Source organism: Zootoca vivipara, chromosome Z2 (assembly GCF_965207765.1).
Source record: "Zootoca vivipara chromosome Z2, rZooViv2.hap1.1, whole genome shotgun sequence".
Classification (NCBI taxonomy): domain Eukaryota; kingdom Metazoa; phylum Chordata; class Lepidosauria; order Squamata; family Lacertidae; genus Zootoca; species Zootoca vivipara.
In genome coordinates, this window is record NC_142585.1 from 31,412,300 (window position 1) to 31,433,636 (window position 21,337).

General features: G+C 45.1%; 1 protein-coding gene across 1 annotated transcript; it reads left to right on the forward strand.

Annotated features, from left to right (window-relative positions):
- The first annotated feature begins 6,925 nt into the window (after nt 1-6,925).
- Nucleotides 6,926-20,139, forward strand: ARR3 (arrestin 3). The gene is made up of 14 exons (XM_035112206.2): nt 6,926-6,942; nt 8,110-8,140; nt 8,737-8,797; nt 9,162-9,206; nt 10,059-10,258; nt 13,169-13,228; nt 13,544-13,611; nt 14,662-14,797; nt 16,108-16,192; nt 16,322-16,394; nt 17,324-17,461; nt 18,413-18,496; nt 19,746-19,769; nt 20,079-20,139. The coding sequence occupies exons 1-14, from the start codon at nt 6,926-6,928 to the stop codon at nt 20,137-20,139; spliced, it is 1,083 nt and encodes a 360-aa protein (XP_034968097.2).
- The last annotated feature ends 1,198 nt before the right edge of the window (nt 20,140-21,337 follow it).

Genomic DNA, 21,337 nt, shown 5'->3' on the forward strand with positions numbered 1-21,337 from the left:
AATTTATTTTGCCAATCCCATAATGTCGGTGTCTCTTCCCCTTTCCATCTCTGTGCTATAAGAGTCCTTGCCGCTACCACCGCGTACAATAAGATGTTCTTCCTGTCACTGGGTATGCCCTCGGGTATCATGCTTAACAAGAACAGCTTTGGGGTCTTTCCAAATGTGCATTTTAGCATCCTCTTTAGCTTCTCATAAATCATATTCCAGAACCCTTGAATTTTTTTGCACTGCCACCAGCAGTGCATGTACGATCCTGCTTGCACATGGCACTTCCAGCACTTATTTGAGCCTTTTTTATAAATCTTTACTAATTTTTCTGGCGTTAGGTGCCACCTATATACCATCTTCAAGATATTTTCCTTTATCGCTGTGCAGGCTGTAAATCTTATACTTTCTATCCATAATTTCTCCCACTGTGTACAATCACTAACTCTGCCGAAATCCTGTGCCCACTTTACCATAACAACTTTGACTATCTCATCCTTTAGATTCCACTCCAACAGGAATTTATATAATGCTGCCAAATGTTTTTCCCCACCTTCAATTAACATCTCTTGTAATTTTGATCTTTTTTCTTGGAAGCCAATTCCCTTATGTTTCATAAACAGACTTTGAATTTGATTGTACTGCAGCCAGCTTGCACAGTGATTCTTAATTTCCTCATATGATTTCAGGATATATTGGTTGTCTATCACTTTTATCAGGTCTTGGTATGTTAACCATCTTTCTTTATTTCCCCCCCCCCCCAGGGCCGTCATCTCGAGGGGTGATGCCCACCACGGTGTCTTCGGTTCTAATAATTTCCTATACTCCAAAGCAATGTCCGTTTACATTTCTACCTTCTGCATTTATAAGAACTCGATCATTAATGTGGCAGTACCTACACCTCGGAATTCATTGCCTATTGATATGGACTCATGCTGAAAACACTCTTGTTTAGATGACCCTACCCAGATCCTACTTATATTTACTTCTAAATCAACCCTGCTGAATTCATTGGTGCTTCCTCCCAAGTAAGTGTCATAGGACTGCAGCCTAATAGCCTGATCCTCTTTATGTCTACTCAGAAGTAAATCCAATTGAGCTTAATGGGACATACCCAGTGCCGGATTTATGTATAAGCTAAACAAGCTATAGCTTAGGGCCCTACTCTTTTGCTTGCCCCCCAACAAATTTTTAAAAAGTATTTCACTATTAATATACTTCTTCTTAATTGTATTTCAGTTCAACAATTACTTTGATAAAATACATATTTGTTATGTGCAAATCGCTTTAGATACCTATTAGGTTCATAAATTACTATATAGAATATATTCAACAAGAAAAAACAACAGGGACAATTTGTTGTTGACAAAGGACAGCTGGACATATAAAGGGCCCCATTACCTTCAGTAGCTTAGGGCCTCATCAAACCTAAATCTGGCCCTGGACTAAGTATGTTGGCACAAGGCTTCAGCCAAAGTCTTATTATTGTGGTGATTATTGTGTGATTCTGCATGAGAAATCCCTTATTTTAAGAAAATGCATCTTTACATGGAAAACATTGCAGTCATTTTGTCTTCTCCCACCAGATGCTACATTCCATATGATTTTAGTGCATTTTTGTTGTTGTTACTTTCTTGTTTGTATGCACACACAAAAATTCATCCCTTGTTAACATTTATACATTTGAGATAAAAATAAAATAAACAGAATGAATAAATAAATAAATAGATACCACTCCTGCATTTGTTTATTCCATTTCTACCCTGCCTTTTTTCTTCAAGGAGCTCGGAGTGGCATAAATATTATCTCCACATTTCATCAAGTACGCAACGTAGGTTGGGCTGAGAGACAGTGACTAGCCTCCAAGGTCACCCAAGTGAGCTTCACAGTTGTGTGGGGATTCAAACCCTGATATCTTGCACATCCTCGACTGACACTCTAACTGCAGAATTACACTTGCTGATAGATCCTACTTGCCATCTTGGTCCACCTAACTCAAGGTACAAATGCAGAAATTCTTCAAGAAGACAAGCCAGGGTGAAGGATAGACACACACACACACCCCACACATACCCAGAAGATGGAGATGCCTGGGATCAGTTTCATAATGGGTGGAAGTAGGCTGACCCCAATGGCACACTGCACATTGATGCTCAGCTCTGCTGTGGCCTCAGAGATAAAACTGCTCCCGCAGAGGCAGGAGAGACACAAAACACAGAGATAAGAGACTTGGCAGGATATATTCTCAGCAGAGTGGGATGGTAGAGCAGATACTTTTCAAGGTACGGTACCATTTTCCACTCTTCCCTCATTTAAAAAACATTTGCAAAACGTGAAGGCATCTGAGCAGCTTACGATGCATGAATAGAAATACACTTTCCCATAAATGTTTTCAATATGTGTTTTTATGGTTTACTGCTTGTTGTTTGATGCCCTTTGGGAGGAAGAGCAGGATAGCATAACAGAATGGTGGAATCAATGGATTGGCAGGGATCCCAAGGATCATTCTTGTCCAATCCCTGCAGTGCAGGAATCACAGCTTAGGAGTCCCTGACAAGTGGCCATCCAACCTGTCTCCTTAAGACAGGGGTTGTCCACCTGGTCCCTACTGCCCACTAGTGGGCGTTTCAGGATTCTAGGTGGCCGGGAGGGGGTTCTACAGCACAAGCTGAATCCTCCTCCCATCGAGCGCTGGTGGGCAGTAAGAAAATTTTACCATCAAGAAAGATGCATTAGTGGGCAGAAGGTATAAAAAGGTTGACTACCCCTCACTTAAAATCTCCAATGAAGGAGAGTCCACCACCTTCTGAGGGAATCTGTTCTACTCTTTAAACACTCTTGCCATCAGAAATTGGGAGATTGCAGAATGCACAAAAAAGTATATATTTCCTACAAAAGAGACACAAAACTTTTGATTCCTGAGTATGCTAAAGCTATCCAATATTATAAGCGCTGGGGAAGGCAGCTGTCTTTTTTATAATTAAAAAACCAGTTTTTTATGGGCATTTTCTTTCTACACATTGCTTTCCTCCTTCTTCATATTCTTGCTTGGAGATCCACATCTGCTGGAAGGTCCCCAAAGAAGCCAAAATGGAGCCACCAATCCAGGAACTAAACCTAATGTTTTGTCAGAATCTCCTTGTAATTTGAATTCTCCTCTCTGGAGTAGAAGAAAACAAGCTTCTGTGTCGCAGGGGGGGAAATCCGGGCAGGAAATTCCTGTGGTTAAGCACATTGCCCAACGCACCTAGACATTTGGGGACATTCCTGCTGGAGTGGGCTCAACATGGGTCATAGTTTTTAGGATGCCCCCAATCTGCCACCTCAAATCTCTCCAAACACATGCTGTTGGTGTTGCCAGGTACTGCACTCGCTTTCCTTCCTTTTACTATGACTGGGGAGATCTGGGGCAGCCCCAGTTGGAGGCAGCAATGTTTCTGAATTCCAGTTGCTGGAAACCATAGAAGGGGAGGGTGCTCTTTCCTTTGAATCCCGTTTCCCACAAGGGGCATCTGGTTAGCCACTTTGAGAACAAGATGATAGACTGAATGGGCCATTGGCCTGATCCCGCAAGGCTCTTCTTATATTCTTAATGAAAAAGAACATTTAATCCACTAGAAAAAGTTTCTGCATTGAGTTTCTCAAAACCACAGCAATTTGGAAATCCACACAGAACTCTTTTGAAAAATATATATAGAACAGAAAGAACCATTATAACTTATTGTTGCTGGCATCCACCTGTCTCAGGAGACAAAGGAGGAATGCACCTTTGGGAGTGAAGTCAAACTGTTGGAAGGTTACAGCCTTATGTGGCTGTAGAGGCCAATAGGGGAGAGACATGTTTTGTTGCATCTGGGGCAGATGAAGGTGTCCGGTTTCACTGTTAGAGATTCATCATGATGTTTCTTCCCTCTGCACTCCTCCCAGCGGTATTTCCTCCTTTGGTCAGTGCTGTGGATACAATACCCAGCTGTCTGTCCCCAGCACCTGTGGTTGTCCACAAGGAATTCCCACATGGCAGAGTTGATGTTGCCAGCCTTCGTGTCACATTTGCAGACGATCTTTGTAGCACAGAGTTACTCTGCCAAGAGGCCTAATACCTGAAGCCAGCTCTCCATAGAGCATGTCCTTGGGGATCCTGCCATCTTCCATTCTGTGGACATGACCAAGCCATTGTAGATGTCACTGAGACAGGAGTGCGAACATGCTGGGAATGTTACATCAATTTCGGGCAACCATAATTTAGAAATATTTATCATTCCCATCAATATTAAATCCCCCACATCTTGCACCAGCGTATGTCTCCACCATAAATTAGAATATTCACCAAGTTTATTGCATCCTCTCTGGCAATTAAGTGATATAGAAGAGAACATTTTGGACATTTTCAAAGAAGGACGATGCCATCTGTATAGTAAGAACACCCACACCGGTGGCTTGATCTCAGGTACTGTTGTGCCTGACTAATCTTGGTGCTTGAGCCTGCTTTCTCAATCCCTGTAATCGTCTTCCCAAAGAAAACGTATTTATAGCCCATTCTGTTACTCAACCAGAGTCCCCTTTACTAATAGTCTAATAGGATTCTGTCCTCAAAAATAAGCACACACTTTACACCCCCAATGAATGGAGGAGGGACCACAATGGGGCTATAAAAAGCCCCAGTGCAATAGTCAGAAGCCTTCCAGGATTGGTGCAAAGAGGTGTGTGGACCTCAAGAGACTCTCCTGATTTCAGGTAAGGCATCTTGGATGGACCTTTTTCTTCTTCTTCTTCTTTACTGCAGTGACCAGCAGAGCTCAGAGGAATTTAGCAGGTGTCTCTCTCTGAGTACCAAAATCTAAACTAGATAAATATATCTGGCACCAGAAAATTATTATTTTTCAAAGTTTGATAGTTTCATTTTATAATGTCTATTTAACAGAGAATAATTGTAACTATAGATGACAAATAAAAGATTAAAAGGTAAAAGTTGAGAAAGGTAAAGGACCCCTGGATGGTTAAGTCCAGTTAAAGTCGACCATGGGGTGAGGCGCTCATCTCGCTTTTCAGCTGGTGTATAGGCACCAGAAGGTGATTGATTGATTCCTTGACTGATAGATAAATAGATGATATAGATAGATGATAGACAGATAGATAGATGATAGATGATTCATAGCTAGACCAGCCAACTAAAAGGCAGACTGATAGACAAACAGGCGATAGATAGACTGATAAGTTGACAGATAGATACATAGATTGTTAGGCATGTCTGTTTGTCTATACATATCTAACAGACAGGAGAGAGAGGGAGGGAGGGAGGGAGGGAGAGAGAGAGAGAGAGAGAGAGAGAGAGGTGATAGACTGACAGATAGATGATTGATTGGCAGACCGATAGATAGACAGACAGACAGACAGACAGACAGACAGACAGACAGACAGGCAAGCAAGCAAACACTAATGAAAGTTTCCTTGTGAAAAGAAAAGTTCATTTGCATCTCCAAGTCACTGACATATGTACTTTGGTCTATTTTGCAGTTAGAATTTTTTTTATAAAATCATTATTACTTTAGAATTTTAGGGTTGATAGTATCCAAGCCCTTTGTGAGAGGGTAGGACTGCCTTCTATAAAATAATGCTCACTATACAATCAATAACCGCACTGTAAGCTATTCGTTTTTTCAGAGTTCGAGATTTCAGCACAGACTACGTTGAAATGGTCAATGGCAATACACAGCTGCTTTGCCGGTGTTGAGGGATGTCTTTGTTGTAGCTGCATAAATGGGCCCCTCATTGTGACACCTGCTACCGGTAGTTGGCTCCCAGCTTGCTAGGATCGACCTGCTTAAGGAGCTGGGCTCATCCCTGTTAATCTTGCAGAACTCCACTGATTAAAGATAGATACTTATGCTTTAATTCCCAGGTTAAAGTTGGGCAACTCAAATACAGACACAACAGTCCATGTGAAAAGGATCTCAGGGTCTTAGCAGACTACAAACAGCATGAGCCAACTATGTGATGTAACCGTGCTAATGCAGTTCAAGGCTACATCAGCAGAACATTCTACACTTTGGGAGGAATAACCAAATGCACAGCCATAGAATAAGGGGCACCTCTTAGCAAGAGATGAGAAAAGGATCTAGAGGTCTGAGTAGGCCACAAGCTTAGCTTGAGGCAACAGTGTAGTGCAGCAGCAAAAAAAGCTAATGCCATTCTAGGCAGCATCAAAAAAAGTTGAGTGCCCAGATCAAGGGAAGTCATAGTCCTGCTCTCTTTCTCCTTGGTCAGACCTCAATTGAAGTCCTGTGTCCAGTTTTGGGCACCACAATTTAAGAAGGATTTTGGCCAGCTAGAGGGTGTGCAAAGGAGTGTGACCAAGATGATCAAGGGTCTGGAAACCAAACCTTGTGAGGAACGGTGGAGGGAATTGAGTATGTTCGGCCTGGAGAAGAGAAGATGGAGCCTTCAATATCTGAAGGGCTGTCACATGGAAGATGGAGCAAGCTTGTTTCCTTTTGGTCCAGAGGGGAGGACCCAAAGCAATTGCTTCGAAGGACAAGAAAAGTGATTCCGGCTAAAACTTAGGAAGAACTTTCTGGTGGTAAGAAATGTTCAACAGTGGAATGAACAACCTCTGAAGGTGGCAGACTTTTCTTCACTGGAGATTTTAAAGCAGAGGTTGGACGGCTATCTCTAAGGGATTATTGAGCTGTGATTCCTGCATTGCAGGGGGTTGAACTAGATGACCCTTGGGGTCCCTTCCAACTCTACATTTCTATGATTCCTTAACGTAGGACTCTGCGGACAGGGAAGCAGGATGCAAGTGGAGGAGGCAAATCCTTTTTTTTGTCTTGTGGCACTAAAAAGGCTAAGGGCAATCCTTCCTTTGCCATACAGCTAACTTAGCCTTTCGATTTCTTCCACAGTTCTGCTTCTGCTGCTTCTGCTACACTAATTGGATATGGCTGATGGGTCAAAGTAAGTCAACTTTTGCCTGCTAGATGTGAAAAGACCAAGCTCATTTGGGCTCATTTTCACCCCATCAGACTCACCTTGGACCCAGTAGGATGGTGGAGGGGGTGCCCCAACTTGGATCTCACCTATGTTTAGCTTTTCGCCCAGGAGAAGATCCCAGGCTCAGTCCCTACCGGCATTTCCAGGGGGGGCTCGGAGAGACTACCCCCCTGAAGCCCTGAATTGCTCCTGCCAGTCAATGTAGACAACACTAAGGCACATGTAGCGATGGGTCTGACTCACAGAAAGAAGGCAGCTTCCGGTGTTGCTCTTTCAGTCAGGCCTTTTACACTGAGCCATGAGGACTGGAATCTTATGTCATTTTGAAGGAGAGGACTGTCGCTCAGTGGGAAAAAGAATTCCCAGGCAGGCCTAAGAAAATCCTTGGCCTGAAACTTTGGAGAGCCATTGCTGCCGGTCAGTGCAGACAATATTGAACCAGGTGGAGCAATAGTCTGACTCACTATGTCAGCTTCCCAGGGGGACTTGCATGCAGAAGGCCCGAGGTTCAATCCCTGATGGCATCTCCAGGGAGGATTAGGAGAGGACCCTGTCTGAAACCCTGGAGAGGAGCTGCCGATCAGTGTAGACAATAGTGAGCTAGATGGACCAATGGTCTGTTTCAGTGTAAGGCAGCTTCCTATGTCCTTTTTCTAAATAAAGAAAAACCATTAATTAATTTATGCTATTCATCTTGAGCAAACATTTCTCAAGAAATCCCATGCAAACATACACATGCCTACACGCTCAGAGTATGTATTTCGGCAATCTCCAAACAAATGCACCCTATTGCACTCACACACATTTTTCTGGCCACAGAACCTCAGGGTTGCAAGGACTCCAGAGGGCCATCTAGTCCAACCTCTGTTTGCTAGGTTTCATTTAAAATCAGGCAGACAAAAATGGTGTTGCAGCGGGTTGAGCTAGATGACCCCTTCCAACTCTTTACTTCTAGGACTTCTAGAACCGTTGTTCTACCAAGGAAGTTGGTCTTCTGCTGTCTCCTTTCTGCTCATTAGCTTTAGCCTAAATATCTTGATTAGATAAATATATGCAGCACAGTACTTAATGGAATACTATATTTCAAAAAATGGTTTGAGTTTATTCCCTTCCCTATACTTTTGTTGGCAGAGTGTACAAGAAGACCTGCCCCAATGGAAAGGTAAGATCACCGTGTAAATATATATTATTTTATTCTTGCATTGCAGGGGGTTGGACTAGGTGACCGTTGGGTCTCTTCCGACCAGGGGTGCCAACTTGAATAAAATATTGTGGGGGGCCCAGGCGAGCCCCACCCCACCCCGTATAATCGATCACATGACACAGTGCCCACACACCATTTGAATGGGAATGCTCATCAACTTTGCAGGAGCCTGGCCCTCTCAAATATTTTATAGTGGGGGCTAAGGCCCCCATGGCCCCTAGGAGTTGGCTCCTATGCTTCCAACTCTCTGATTCTGAAATTGATGTGCCATAAACAAATATTTGCGCTTTGGAAGTCTTGGTAGGAGCCCTCTTGGTAGCATCACCACCCTCAGATCCTGGGGGGGGGGCTTCTCTGTGTGGCCCCTGAGTCCCACCCCCAAGGAGTACATCAGGCATCTTCATTGCACAGCTTCTGGAGGATGCTAAAGACACACTTCTTTGCCCTTGAGGTGTATGTTTTTAGGACCTGCCTTATTTTGATGGCTGTAAGATGCCATAAGACTAAATTTGCTAGCAGATCAAACACTTTCCTCCCTCCTCCTGCCCATCTAGCTATCCATCTACCTGGGGAAACGAGATTTTGTGGACCATGTGGAATCTGTGGAACCTGTCGGTGAGTGGTTTTCTTTCTATCCCCTTGAGTCATCTGGATTTCAGCTGGAAAGATGGTGGCTGATGACATTGCCTGTTTACCTGATGACTTGGGGGAGGGCATTAAGCTCCACTTGAGTACCCATCTGTCAGGGCTTTTAAAAGCTGTGATTCCTGCATTGCAGGCATGTACATGGCCCTTGGTTCCCTTCCCAATCTACAATTCTATTGCTTGTAGATCATAGAATTCTTGCCTTGTACAAGGTTGGGGTACAAGCCCCTGGGGTCCCCTTCAACTCTACAATTCTATGATTCTACAATCTACCACCTCCATAATGGCTCTCTTCCTCCTTCTTGATCCGATTCTCTTTTACATGTATTTGCAGATGGGATTGTCTTGGTTGACCCAGAGTACCTGAAAGACCGGAAAGGTAATTTTCTCATTGTCTTGTTTTTCCAATTTTATAGGCTTGGGATGGATACAACAATTTTGTAACAGTTTTCATTGCAAACACATGAATATTTGGGAGAGACTTTATCCCAGAAATCACTGGCTTAGTTCAAGGCAACTCTGCTCAGCCATGAAACCACCTCTTCCTCCATCCCACCCTTATTGCCTCTGGTGCTATTTAGAAGCTTAGAGTGGGCAAAATGATACAAATATCAGGCTTGCTGTCTGCTGCTCTAGTAGGGAGGACCCAAATCAATAGCTTCAAGTGTCAGGAAAGGAGATTCCAACTCAACATCAGGAAAAGCTTTCTGACAGTAAGAGCCATGTGACAGTGGAACAGACTCCCCTGTATGGTGGTGGGCTCTCCCTTCATTGCAGGTTTTAAACTGAGGTTGGATTCCCTTTGGGTGCCAGAGATTCTTGTAGCTCTGATTCCTGCATTGCAGGAGGTTGGACTAGATGACTCCCGGGGTCCCTTCCAACTCTACAATTCTGTACTTCTTCCTCTGTTAGATTGGATGGTTAATCTTCAAACGAAAACATACACACACATAGCACATTAGACCTGCTCCTGTACATAGCTGTCAAGTTCTCCCTTTTTTTAAAGGGAAATTCCCTTATGCTGAATAGGCTTCCTCATGAGAAAAGGTAAAACTTGACAGCTATGCTCCTGTACGAGTCCTGTTCTAGATTTAATTTACAATCTGAATTCAGAAACTTTCTCCAAACTAACCATCATCTTCTCCCCCCCAACTGCTCCCCCCTCAACTCCCATCTCCCCATGTCTTCCTTCTCTTTTCCTCTCCCCATCCTGCTGCCCCCTCCCCCACAGTGTATGTGACACTGACCTGTGCATTCCGCTATGGCCGCGACGACCTGGACGTTATTGGGCTCACCTTCCGGAAGGACATCTATGTCCTCACTGCCCAGATGTTCCCTCCTGTGCCTGACCAGGTCCCCAAGACGCTCACTCCTTTGCAGGAAAAGCTGATGAAAAAGCTGGGGGAACATGCTTACCCTTTCACCTTTGAGGTACTCAGTTCAGATGATGCATCTTCCTCTTCCCCATGCAAGACCCCCCCATCTTTCCCCATCAAGGGAGTCATTGTTTTTATATCCTAAAAACATGATTATATGTATACATAAAAACTTAAGAAGAGCATTGCTGGGTCAGGCCAAAAGGGGCCCACCTGGTCTAGCAACCTGTTCTCAAAGTGGCCTCTTTTGGGAAACCAGCACTGCCTCTTAGGCTAACAAACCTCTCCTCACAGGGTTGTTGTGAGAAGGGCGGAGAGCCATATATGCCAACATGGGTTCCTTGGGAGGAAAGGTGAATGTGGGAAGAGCCCTGCTGGGTCAGGTCAAGGGCCCACCTAGATTCCAGCCTCCTCTTCTCACAGTGGCCAACCAGATGCCCCAAAGAGTAACTCACAAGCAGGCCCTGAGCACAAGAGCCCTCTCCCCTCCTAGGGTTTCCAGCAACTGGCATTCAGAAGCATTGCTACCTCCAACTGTGGTGGCAGAGCATAGCCATCGTAGCTAATTGCCATCAATAGCCCTCCATGAATTTGTCCAATCCAGGTTGGTGGCCATCGCTGTCACCTGCAGGAGGAAATTCCTTGCTTTAATCTGTCCTGAAACTTCCAACATTCAGCTTCATTGGGTGTCCACTGGGTGTCTAGGGAGAATAACTTTTCTCCACCCACTTTCTCCATGCCATGTACCATTTTATAAATTTAATTTCTCAGATGAAAACAGGCAAAGCTGCAGGCCCCGATGCCGTCCCGTCTGAACTAATCAAAGCCAAGCCAGACTGGTGGGACCCGATTCTAACGGAACTATTCACTGTGGTGGATAGTACTGTAATTATGCCTGACTCATGGCAGAAATCCATAATTATTCCAATCTTCAAAAAGGGGAACAAAAAGCTGCCGCCTAACTATCAACCAATAAGTCTACTATGAAATATTGGGAAATTGTATGCAAAACATGTATTATCCAAACTAACCACGTGGCTTGACGTGAATATCATCATAGGTCCAGGCAGGGTTTAGGCCCGTGAAATCCATCTTGCGTAACTGTATAGTGTTAGCCCATCTAGCCACCAGGTACACATGGTACCAGAAAGAAGGCCTATACGTGGCCTTTTTAGATCTTAAGGCTGCTTTTGATTCAGTCGATAGGATAGGGGGCTGTTATGGTCCAAACTGGAGTCATTAGGCCTAGATCCTAGGTTACTTTTCCTGATTAAAAAGCTTTACTCAAATAACACCAGTCGTGCAAGAATAATCCCAGGGGACGAGGTGTCAGACCCTGTTGCTATAAATCGAGGCATGAAACAGGGCTGTGTACTCGCTCCCTCTCTCTTTAACCTCTTCTTAAATGACCTTGCCCCATTATTAAAACTGGTGGATGCTCACAGCCCAAAACTAAATGCATCAAAATTTCCCATCCTCCTATATATAGATGACATGATCCTGCTCTCACGGACAATAATTGACTTAAAGCATCTGTTAAATTCCTGTATTGACTATCTGTCCAGAATGAAAATGAGCATGAACTTCAAGAAAAGCAAATTAATGGTTTTCAGGAATTCTCGTAAGAGCTTTAGTTGGGTTTTGGGTGGGAAACGCATCCAGCAGGTATCCGAGTTCAACTATCTGCGGATCACTTTCCATCACAGGCTCTGGTGGTCCTTGCACTGCGCAGCGGCAGTAAATGCCAGTAAGCTGTCTATGCAGGCCATAATGCACTTCTTTGTAACAAGAGGTAACCAACACATCTCTTCTGCCCCTAAGGTTTTTAATGCCAAAGTTAGAGCTCAAGTGCTCTATGGAATTCCAATCTGGATGTCAGGGTTTACCCAGTCAGTGGAGCAAGTGCAGACAGCCTTTCTATTTAAGATTTCCGCTGTCCCACGCTGTGTACCTTATGCAACCTTATGTCCTGAAGGAAGCCAACATAAGCTAGGGACCGTTGCCTGGACAGGTTTTCTCTTATGCTGGCTAAACATTTGCTTTTCAGCAGACAAAGACACTTTACTTAGTGAAGTTCTGTCAGACTCCTTCCCTTCCCCAGGACTACAACTGTTTTGTACAAAGATACGCCAACTTGGGCTTTCAGAGGATCTCCTAGGTGCCGTGGCTTTTCCATTTGCCAAAGCCATGTTAAAAACTAGGTTATGGGACATAGAGCGTCAGGAACTAATTTCAGCTGCGGAAAAAACATGCTCCCTTTTTTATTTTCGACTCTCTTGGGCTGGAATTTAACCCCAATTATTTACAATTTTTGTTTAACCCACAAGAAAGAAGGGATTTTTCACTGGCTAGGTTCAATTCTAATCCCCCTAACCTCCTCTGGGGTAGGTTCGTGGGGATGGCAGAAGGAGATAGGATCTGCCCACCTGGTGGAAACTCTAGCTCACATGGTCCTCAAATGTAAAATGCATCATGATCTCCACCAACCCACAGAGGTGAAATAGATTGCTGCCCCTCTTCCCTTTGGCAAGTGACTGTACTGATGATATGGCGACAAGATTGTCCTGGCCTGTTTACTTTGAATGTTTGTAAGTGATGCCAATAAAGGTTTTTATACTGATACTGATACATTTTATAAACATCAATCATGTCCCCTCTTACTTGCCTTTTCTCCAAACTGAAAGGTCCCAAACACTGCCACCTTTCCTCATAGGGGAGTCACTCCACCCCTTTGATCAGCTGAGTTACCCTCTTTTGTACCCTTTCCAACTCTACAACCTCCTTTTTGAGGAGAGGCAACCAGGGTTGTACACAGTATATTCCAAATGTGGAATATTCCAAATGTGGACTGTAATCCTTGTACTGCCCAACAAGTCATTTGGGACAAGCAGTTCCAGAAAATAACGGCTTTTTAGAAAAGCGTAGACATTAAAAGGGAATAAAATATTATTTATTTTCTCTCTAGATGGCAACCAACCTCCCTTGTTCTGTCACCCTCCAGCCAGGACCAGATGATGCTGGAAAGGTGAGTTGTGTCCAAAAGCATCCAAGAAACCTGGAAAGCAAATGGAAATTAAAGCATATCTTTATTTAGCTGTGATACCTGCACTTCAGGGGGTTGGACTAGATAACCCTCAAGGATCCCTTCCAACTGTACGAACCTATGGTTCTATGAACCCTTTTCTATGAACCCCAATGGGATGGCTTTCTGTCCTCAAAACCATGAGCCTTTAAAGGCACTTCAGGACTTAGTTGTGTTTGTATCAAGAATTGCAAATAGTAGTCCAGAGGCATGACCCACCCTTAACACCTAACCAACTTTCTTCTGCATTTTCCTCAGTCTTGTGGGGTCGACTTTGAGGTCAAAGGATTCTGTGCTGAAAACCTGGAGGAGAAAATTCACAAGAGGTAACCCCAGCATAAGTTTGAACAGTTATTCATTTATTCAAAGCATTTTTAGTTTGCTCTTCAGCTGAAAATAAATGATGCAAAGAACAGAATGATTGGCTGGAGGGCCATTTAGCTGGGGTACCTGCATTGCAGGGGTTGGATCAGAGGACCCTCGGTGTCCCTTCCAACACTGCAGTTCTATGATTCTAGGAAAAGGCTCTGAGATCCACTTATGTAAAATCAACAAGGAAAATAAGACAGTTTGCAATCTATTATTATAATCTATTACTATTATTATTCATTGCATTTATATCCCAACTTTTTCTCCAAGGAGCTCAAGGTTGCATCCATAGTTCTCCTCCCTGCCCTGTCCCCTCCCCCATTTTTTGCTCACAACAACCCTATGAGGTAGATGAAGCTGAAAGACAGTGGCTGACTCCCAGATCCTTATCTGACACACTAGCCACAGGACCGTCTTGAGCAGATCGTGCGCCCTGGTGCTGAGGGGCGGAGATCGCTCCGCCGCCCGCCCCGCCCTCGCAGGGCGCAATTGGTTTCCGTGCGGCTTCGCCGCGCGGCGCCCTCCTTGCCAGGCCGGCGCCCAGCTTACCAGCCCCGCGCCATGGTGCACTGCGCCACCGGGGGTCTGCGAAGAGCCGGCCCTGACTAGCCACTCCACCATGATGATTCTCTAGCAATATAGATTATATATATTTATTTGTTTTATACATTACTCATATGTTAGGAACCTTTGCTGGAAGCCACAGGAAAGGAGAATTGCTCTTGTGCTTGGATCCTGTTTGGAGGCTTCCCACCGGGGCATCTGGTCAACCCCTTTTGGCCTGATCTTTGGCCTCTTCTTAATTTTCTACTGAACTTGGAGAGAGGATTTATGGAATTGATGAAAGCACCTGCCTCCCACTGGCTTCTTCTTGGAAGAGCTGAATGCAGTTTCTGCATTGCAGAGAGTTGGCTTACCGGTAGATGGCGCTTGGAGTCTCTTCCAGCTCTGCAGTTTTATGGAGGACTTAAATGCCTCTCTCGATAACACACGTCTTCTCTGTGCAGAAATTCGGTGAGGCTGGTGATTCGGAAGGTCCAGTTTGCACCTGCCCAGACAGGCCCAGCCCCAAAGTCGGAGACGACCAGGCAGTTCATGATGTCAGATAAGCCTTTGCACCTGGAGGCCTCTCTAGATAAGGAGGTGGGTGTTGCGTGTTGGCCTTTTAAGGCATTCTCTCCCCTCCAGCAAGTGTCTCTGCTCCAGAGGGCCTCTGGCTTGCCCCACGCTTAGTGAGACATTATTGACCCTTAAAGTGAGCCAACAATGTGGAGCAGCAGCAAAAACAAACCAAAACCTAATGCAGTTCTAAGCTGCATCAACAGAGGTCTAGACCAGGCATCCCCAAACTTCGGCCCTCCAGATGTTTTGGACTACAATTCCCATCTTCCCCAACCACTGGTCCTGTTAGCTAGGGATCATGGGAGTTGTAGGCCAAAACACCTGGAGGGCCACAGTTTGGGGATGCCTAGTCTAGACCAAGGGAAGTCATATAGTACCTTCAACTTCTACAAGTCCATTGCTTAACCACACCTTGATTTGCAGTCAGTTCATCTGGCCAAACTTGTGGCCTTTCTGATCAATTTTGCCATTAAAAAAAATTATTTCATCAAATTTATACACCTCTGGGGTGTTTTTTTTAAAAACAACAACAACACCCTTTAGAGCAGTTCATGAAAAAGATAAAACAATGGATTTTGATCAGTAAAACAACTCTGTAAAACATTCAGAAGATAAAACCAGCAATTAAATAAAAACAGATTAAAGCAGACACCAACATTCTAAACATGTGCATGGGCTTGCTTAAGCAAAACGGTTTTTAGCAGGTGCTGAAAAGAGTACAGTGAAGGTGCCTGCATGATGTCAATAGGCAGGGAGTTCCAGAGTTAAAGTGCTGCCACACTAAAAGACCAATGTCTTACAAATGAAGAACAGGGATTAGGTGGCACCTCTAACGGTGCCAATTATGCAGAAAGCAGGCACCCCCAACCTTCGACCCTCCACATGTTTTGGACTACAATTCCCATAATCCCTGACAACTGGTTCTGTTAGTTAGGGATCATGGGAATTGTAGGCCAAAACATCTGGAGGGCCGCAGGTTGGGGATGCCTGAAGTAAAGTGATATTGCAGGTAAACTGATTCCATGCTATTAAGGGCTTTGCACATTAATAGCAACACCTTGAACTTGGCCCCATAGCAAACGAGCAGCCAGTGCAGATCTCTGAGAACAGGGGTTATATTCTGACAAGCCCTTGCTCTCATAAGCAATTGTATTGCTGCATTCCGCAATGACTTTAGCTTCCAGATCAGTGCAGTAACCCAGTCATCGCAAGATGTAGTATGCGAAATGGCGCAAAAGATGGTTCCGGAAATAGTTGTGAGTCCAGGAGAAGTTTGGGATTTCCTTCCCTTCTTTTTCTCCTTCTTCAGCAACAATCCCCTGCCATTTCAGGTTTATTACCACGGAGATCCAATTGGCGTTAATGTCAACATCAACAACACCACCAACAAGATTGTGAAGAAGATCAAAATAACAGGTAAGGAAACCTATAGGACCCTGCTTTGCAGGGGGTTGGACTAGATGACCATTGGGGTCACCTTCCAACTCTACAATTCTATGATTCTATGTTATCACCTCAATAATTTCTCTCTCTCTCACTGTTTAGTTGAGCAAGTCACAGATGTGGTTCTATATTCGCTGGACAAATACACCAAGGCTGTCTGTACAGAGGAGTTCATGTAAGCACACAGATATCTAACCAGACCACTGTGTCTTTGCACAGATGTCTTCAACTTGTTCAAGGTCTTGGATCTTCGTGAGAAAAATCTGGATCAGTGTCAGTTCCCCCCCCCCAAAAAAAGAATTAATGATGAGGTACAGAGGCAGGCAGTCTCTTCTGCCCTGGGACCATTTTCATATCCATTGTGAAAATGCTAACTTTTATCAGAAATGTCTGAGGAGTTCAACTTTTCCTGTGTTTAATTTGTGTAGTTACACATGGACATGAGTCTAACACTTCACTCCACATAATTACGTTCCTGTAGATGAGCCTACCTTGCAAGAGGGTTGTACTAGAGCTGTGTGCAAAATGAGCTCTTGAAATTCTCCACCCTGATTATTATTTTTGCTTGATAGAAAAATTCTTCTACTTCTTCTTGGGGATGGGTCTCATTGTTCAGAATGTGGGATGGAAGGACACGCCAATTTGAATTTTCCCCAACTCTCATTTCCCCCCAATCTGAAATCTGACTTTCTGTATTTAAATACAGTGGTACCTCAGTTAAGAACAAACTCCGCAAAACCGGAAGTAGTGTCCTGGTTTGCGAACTTTACCTCAGTCTAAGAATGGAATCTGAATGGTGGAAAAGCACCGGCGGCGGGAGGCCTCATTAGGGAAAGCGCACCTCGGTTTAAGAACGGATTCGGTTTAAGAACATACTTCTGGAATAGATAAGTTCGTAAACTGAGGTACTACTGTAATAATAAAAAAATCCTTAGGTGTGATTCCTCCATTCCTACATTTTCAGGGGTTGGACTAGATGACCCTTAGGGATCCTTTCCAACTCTACAGTTCTATGATTCCATGATTCTAAGATTCTTGAGGTGTGTGGTTTTAAATTGAGGCAAGGTGGGCTTCTTAATCACCTCCATTGCTGTCCTTCTGCAGGGAGAACGTGGCTGCCAACTCCACCTTCTCCAAAAAATACAGCATCACCCCCAGCTTGAGCAACAACCGGGAGAAGAGGGGTCTGGCCCTGGATGGGAAGCTCAAGCATGAGGACACTAACCTGGCCTCCACCACTGTGTAAGTCCTGTAATACCCTCAGGAGCATACTGGAGGCCGGAGATGGGCAGGGAACAGAGAGATTTCTTCTGTGTGTTGCCCATTCTCTGCAGTGTGAGGTTGTCACCAACCTTTTGAGGCCCAGAGAAACACTTGTGTGGTGGTTAGAGTGCCTGACAAGGGCCTGGGAGAGTACCAGAGTTCAAATCCTCACTTGGCCATGCAGCTCACTTAGGCATCCTTAGGGAGGGCAGTCACTGCCTCTGAGCCCAGCTTACCTCACAGGGTTGTTGTAGGGGGAATTAAATGAAATTGGGGAGAACTATGGTTTCCACCTTGAGTTCCTTAGAGAAAAAGGCGGAATAGAAATTCAACAGATAAATAAATAAATACAAAATATTGGTCAACAAATGCTTCTTCCAAGCCACATTTCAGCACACAGAGGGGCAGGGCCATGAGAGCTCCTTGAAAGGCCTCTGCAGATGCACCCGTGGGCGCCACATTGATAAACCATGCTCTTGATGACCACCAACCTGGACGGCTTCAAAAGAGGCGTGTACTAATTCATGGGAAAATGGTATCTGAAGAAGTGTGCATGCACACGAAAGCACATACCAATGACAAACTTCGTTGGTCTCTAAGGTGCTACTGGAAGGAATTTTTAAAAAAAATTTGTTTCATGGGAAAAGGGCTACTGTGATGTTACTAGCCACAATAGCTATGTTCTACCTCTATCACTGGAGGAATAATTTTTTTCTGGATTCAAGTTGCAGGAAGCCACAGGAGGGGAGAGTTGCTCTTGTGCTCGGATCCTGCTTGTGGGTTTCCCATAGTGGGCATCTGTTCCCCACTGTGAGAAGACAGTGCTGGATTAGATGGGCCAGTGGCTTGATCCTCCAGTCTCTTCTTATGTTCTGATGTTCTTGCCTATGAGGACTTCTGTTTGAATGTCTCCTGTTTTCTCTCCCTTAGTCTGAGACCTGGGATGGACAAGGAGGTTCTTGGGATCCTGGTTTCCTACACAGTGAAAGTCAACCTGATGGTATCCAGAGGAGGGTGAGGATGTTTTCTATGGGCAGGGAACTATCATTTCTGGGTTATGTTGCCTTGTTATTCTGTCCTGCTCAGTCTTGGCCTAGCCTGGTCAGGGTGAATTTGTTTTGGAAATTATTTTATTTCCTCCCTCCCTTTGGGAAGGTTGCATTTCTGAAGAGATATGAGGATGCACCCTATAAAGGACACATTTTATTGGCTCAACCCTGTAAGGAAAGGCTGCAGCATAGGTACCACTACAGCGGGAAGGTAAGCGGCGTTTCCATGTGCTGCTCTGGTTCGCCAGAAGCGGCTTTGTCATGCTGGCCACATGACCTGGAAGCTGTACGCAGGCTCCCTCAGCCAATAACACCGCAACCCCAGAGTCGGTCATGACTGGGCCTAATGGTCAGGGGTCCCTTTACCTTTAGTTTATAGATAATGTGAGTGAGAGGCAATATGATGTAAGTTTATAGAAATATGGCTGGCATGGAGGAGGCAGAGAGAGAAAAGTTTTTGTCCTTCTCTCAAAGCACCAGAACTCGTGACATCCGGTGAAGCCAAATGCTGCAAGATTCAGGGCAGACTAAATAAAGTTCTTCTTAGTTAAACTCCCACAGGAGGCAGTGCTGGCCACCAACTTGGATGGCTTTAAAAGAGGATTAGAGTGACCAAGTCATGGCAGAAGAAAAGGGCTATTGATGGCTACTGGTCATAATGGCTATGCTCTTCCTCAACAGCTGGAAACAGCAATGCAGTGGCGGATTTGGGGGTCTCAAATTTCAGCAGTGCCCTGTGCAACACCAAAATTCAGTACCCCTCCCCTTTTCACACTCCATTATAAATAATAGGTGCGGGACCCCTGAGGCTGTGCCCAGTGCAACCTAACCAGTCACACTCCCTTAAACCTGCCTCTGCAGCAATGCTTCTGAATGTGAGTTGCTGGAAATCACAGGAGGGAAGAAGGCCCTTGTGTTCAGATCCTGTTTGCCGGTTGCTCATTTGGGCATCCGGTTGACCACTGTGAGAAGAGGATGCTCTTCTGTGTCTCTTGAAGTCTACATAGGTCCAAATGATAGATCCAGGCTCTGTCTTTGGTCTGTGAGTTGACATGAAGCACTAAGCGATGGAAAACTGGAAGCCTAAGGGGCTCCCAACTGACCATCTGAATTGGCCTGGGTGTCCTCACGCTGGGACGGGAGGGATAGCCTTCCCAAGAAATGTTTCCACCTTTGTGCAGCCCTCCACCTTGAATCTCCTCTTCTCTTTGCAGCATCCTGGGAGATCTCACATCAAGGTAAGCCCCAATTTACTGACCATCACCATCACCTCATCTGTGTGTCACTTTCCCACACTGCACTCACCTATCATACCAAACAAACAAACAATCAATCAATCAATCAACAATATTTATAACGATTCGAGGGAGGGAAACGTATTATGAACAATTAGAAATAATCACAGTGTGAACAAATAGCTGTGATTCCTGCACTGCCAGGCATTGCGCTGAATGTCCGTGGAGGCCCCTAGAATTCTCCGATTTTAAGCTTCTGTTTGCTCTCTGAGGCATCTCCCATTCAGTCCTCTGACCTCATCTCTTTTTCAGCGATGTTGGTGTGGAGATGCCTGTTGTCCTGATGCATCCCAAACCTGAAGATGGTGAGTAAAAGGCTTTTTGCAGGAGATATAAACACCATCCCCACAGCTTGGCGTTCTCTAAGAGTCCTTCGGGATGGAAGCACTAAGGACCTATTCCCTGACCTTCCTCCTTCTCCCTAGAACTCTCTTAGACAGGCTGTGTACACACGACCACCTTGAAACACAGCTGGGTTGTCCTTTTTCTTAATGCAGGTGGCTTTGTGGATGGCTAATGTTGCATGTGTACAATTGGGGTCCCTTCCAACTCTATAGTTCTATGATTCTATGATTCCCAGCCCAGTGGTGGGAGCACACTGGTTGCTGAGTAAATGGAAGTGTGTACACAGCCACACATTTTGCACCCATTTCTATTTCAGGTTCTTTAGGAACAATAATAATAATTATCAATGTGACTAATCAGTATACACACCTTTTTTTTATTTTGCCTCCCTCTGATGTGTGAATCGTCAACAGCTACACCAAGGTAAGGAAAAATTAAACATTCCAGGGAGTATGTGTTCAAGAGATACGAAATATCCACGAGTTCTCATATATGTGTGTCTGGAGTTCTTGACTACAGCTAAATGTATTTTGTCTGTGATTTCTGCATTGCAGTGTGTTGGAATAGATGATCCTTGGGTTGGGGAGGCCTTCCAATGCCATTACAGTGGCGCCTCGCTAGACAAAATTAATTCGTTCCAGGACTCAATTTGTCCTACGAAAATTTTGTGTAGCAAGGCACTGTTTCCCATAGGAACGCATTAAAAGTCAATTAATGCGTTCCTATGGGCTCCGGGGGCCTGGCGGCGGCAGCGGTACTTGCTCTCTTGGCTCGGGGAAGGCAGGCAGGCGCTTGTTCTCTTGCCTGCCTGCCTTCCCCGAGCCAAGACAGGTGTGTGCCACCGCCTTGCCCAACAGAGCTGGCATTTGACAGGGCTTCCGAACCCCCGTCAGATGCGGGCTATGTTGGGTGTGTGTGTGTGTGGGGGGAGAGGAACGAAGGAAGAGAAAGCAGCCCTTTCTCTTCCTTCCTTCTCCCCCTGCCACCGGCAGCTTTTCCCCCACCCCGCCCGACACAGCGCGGATCGGAGGAGAAGCCTCCTCCGATCTGCGCTGTGTCAGACGGGGTGAGGGGAAAGTGGGGCTTTTCGCCGGCTGCCTTCCCCAAGCCAAGGGAAAGGCAGCCAGCGAAAACGTCCCTGCACCGGCGCACTTTGGCTCCGGATG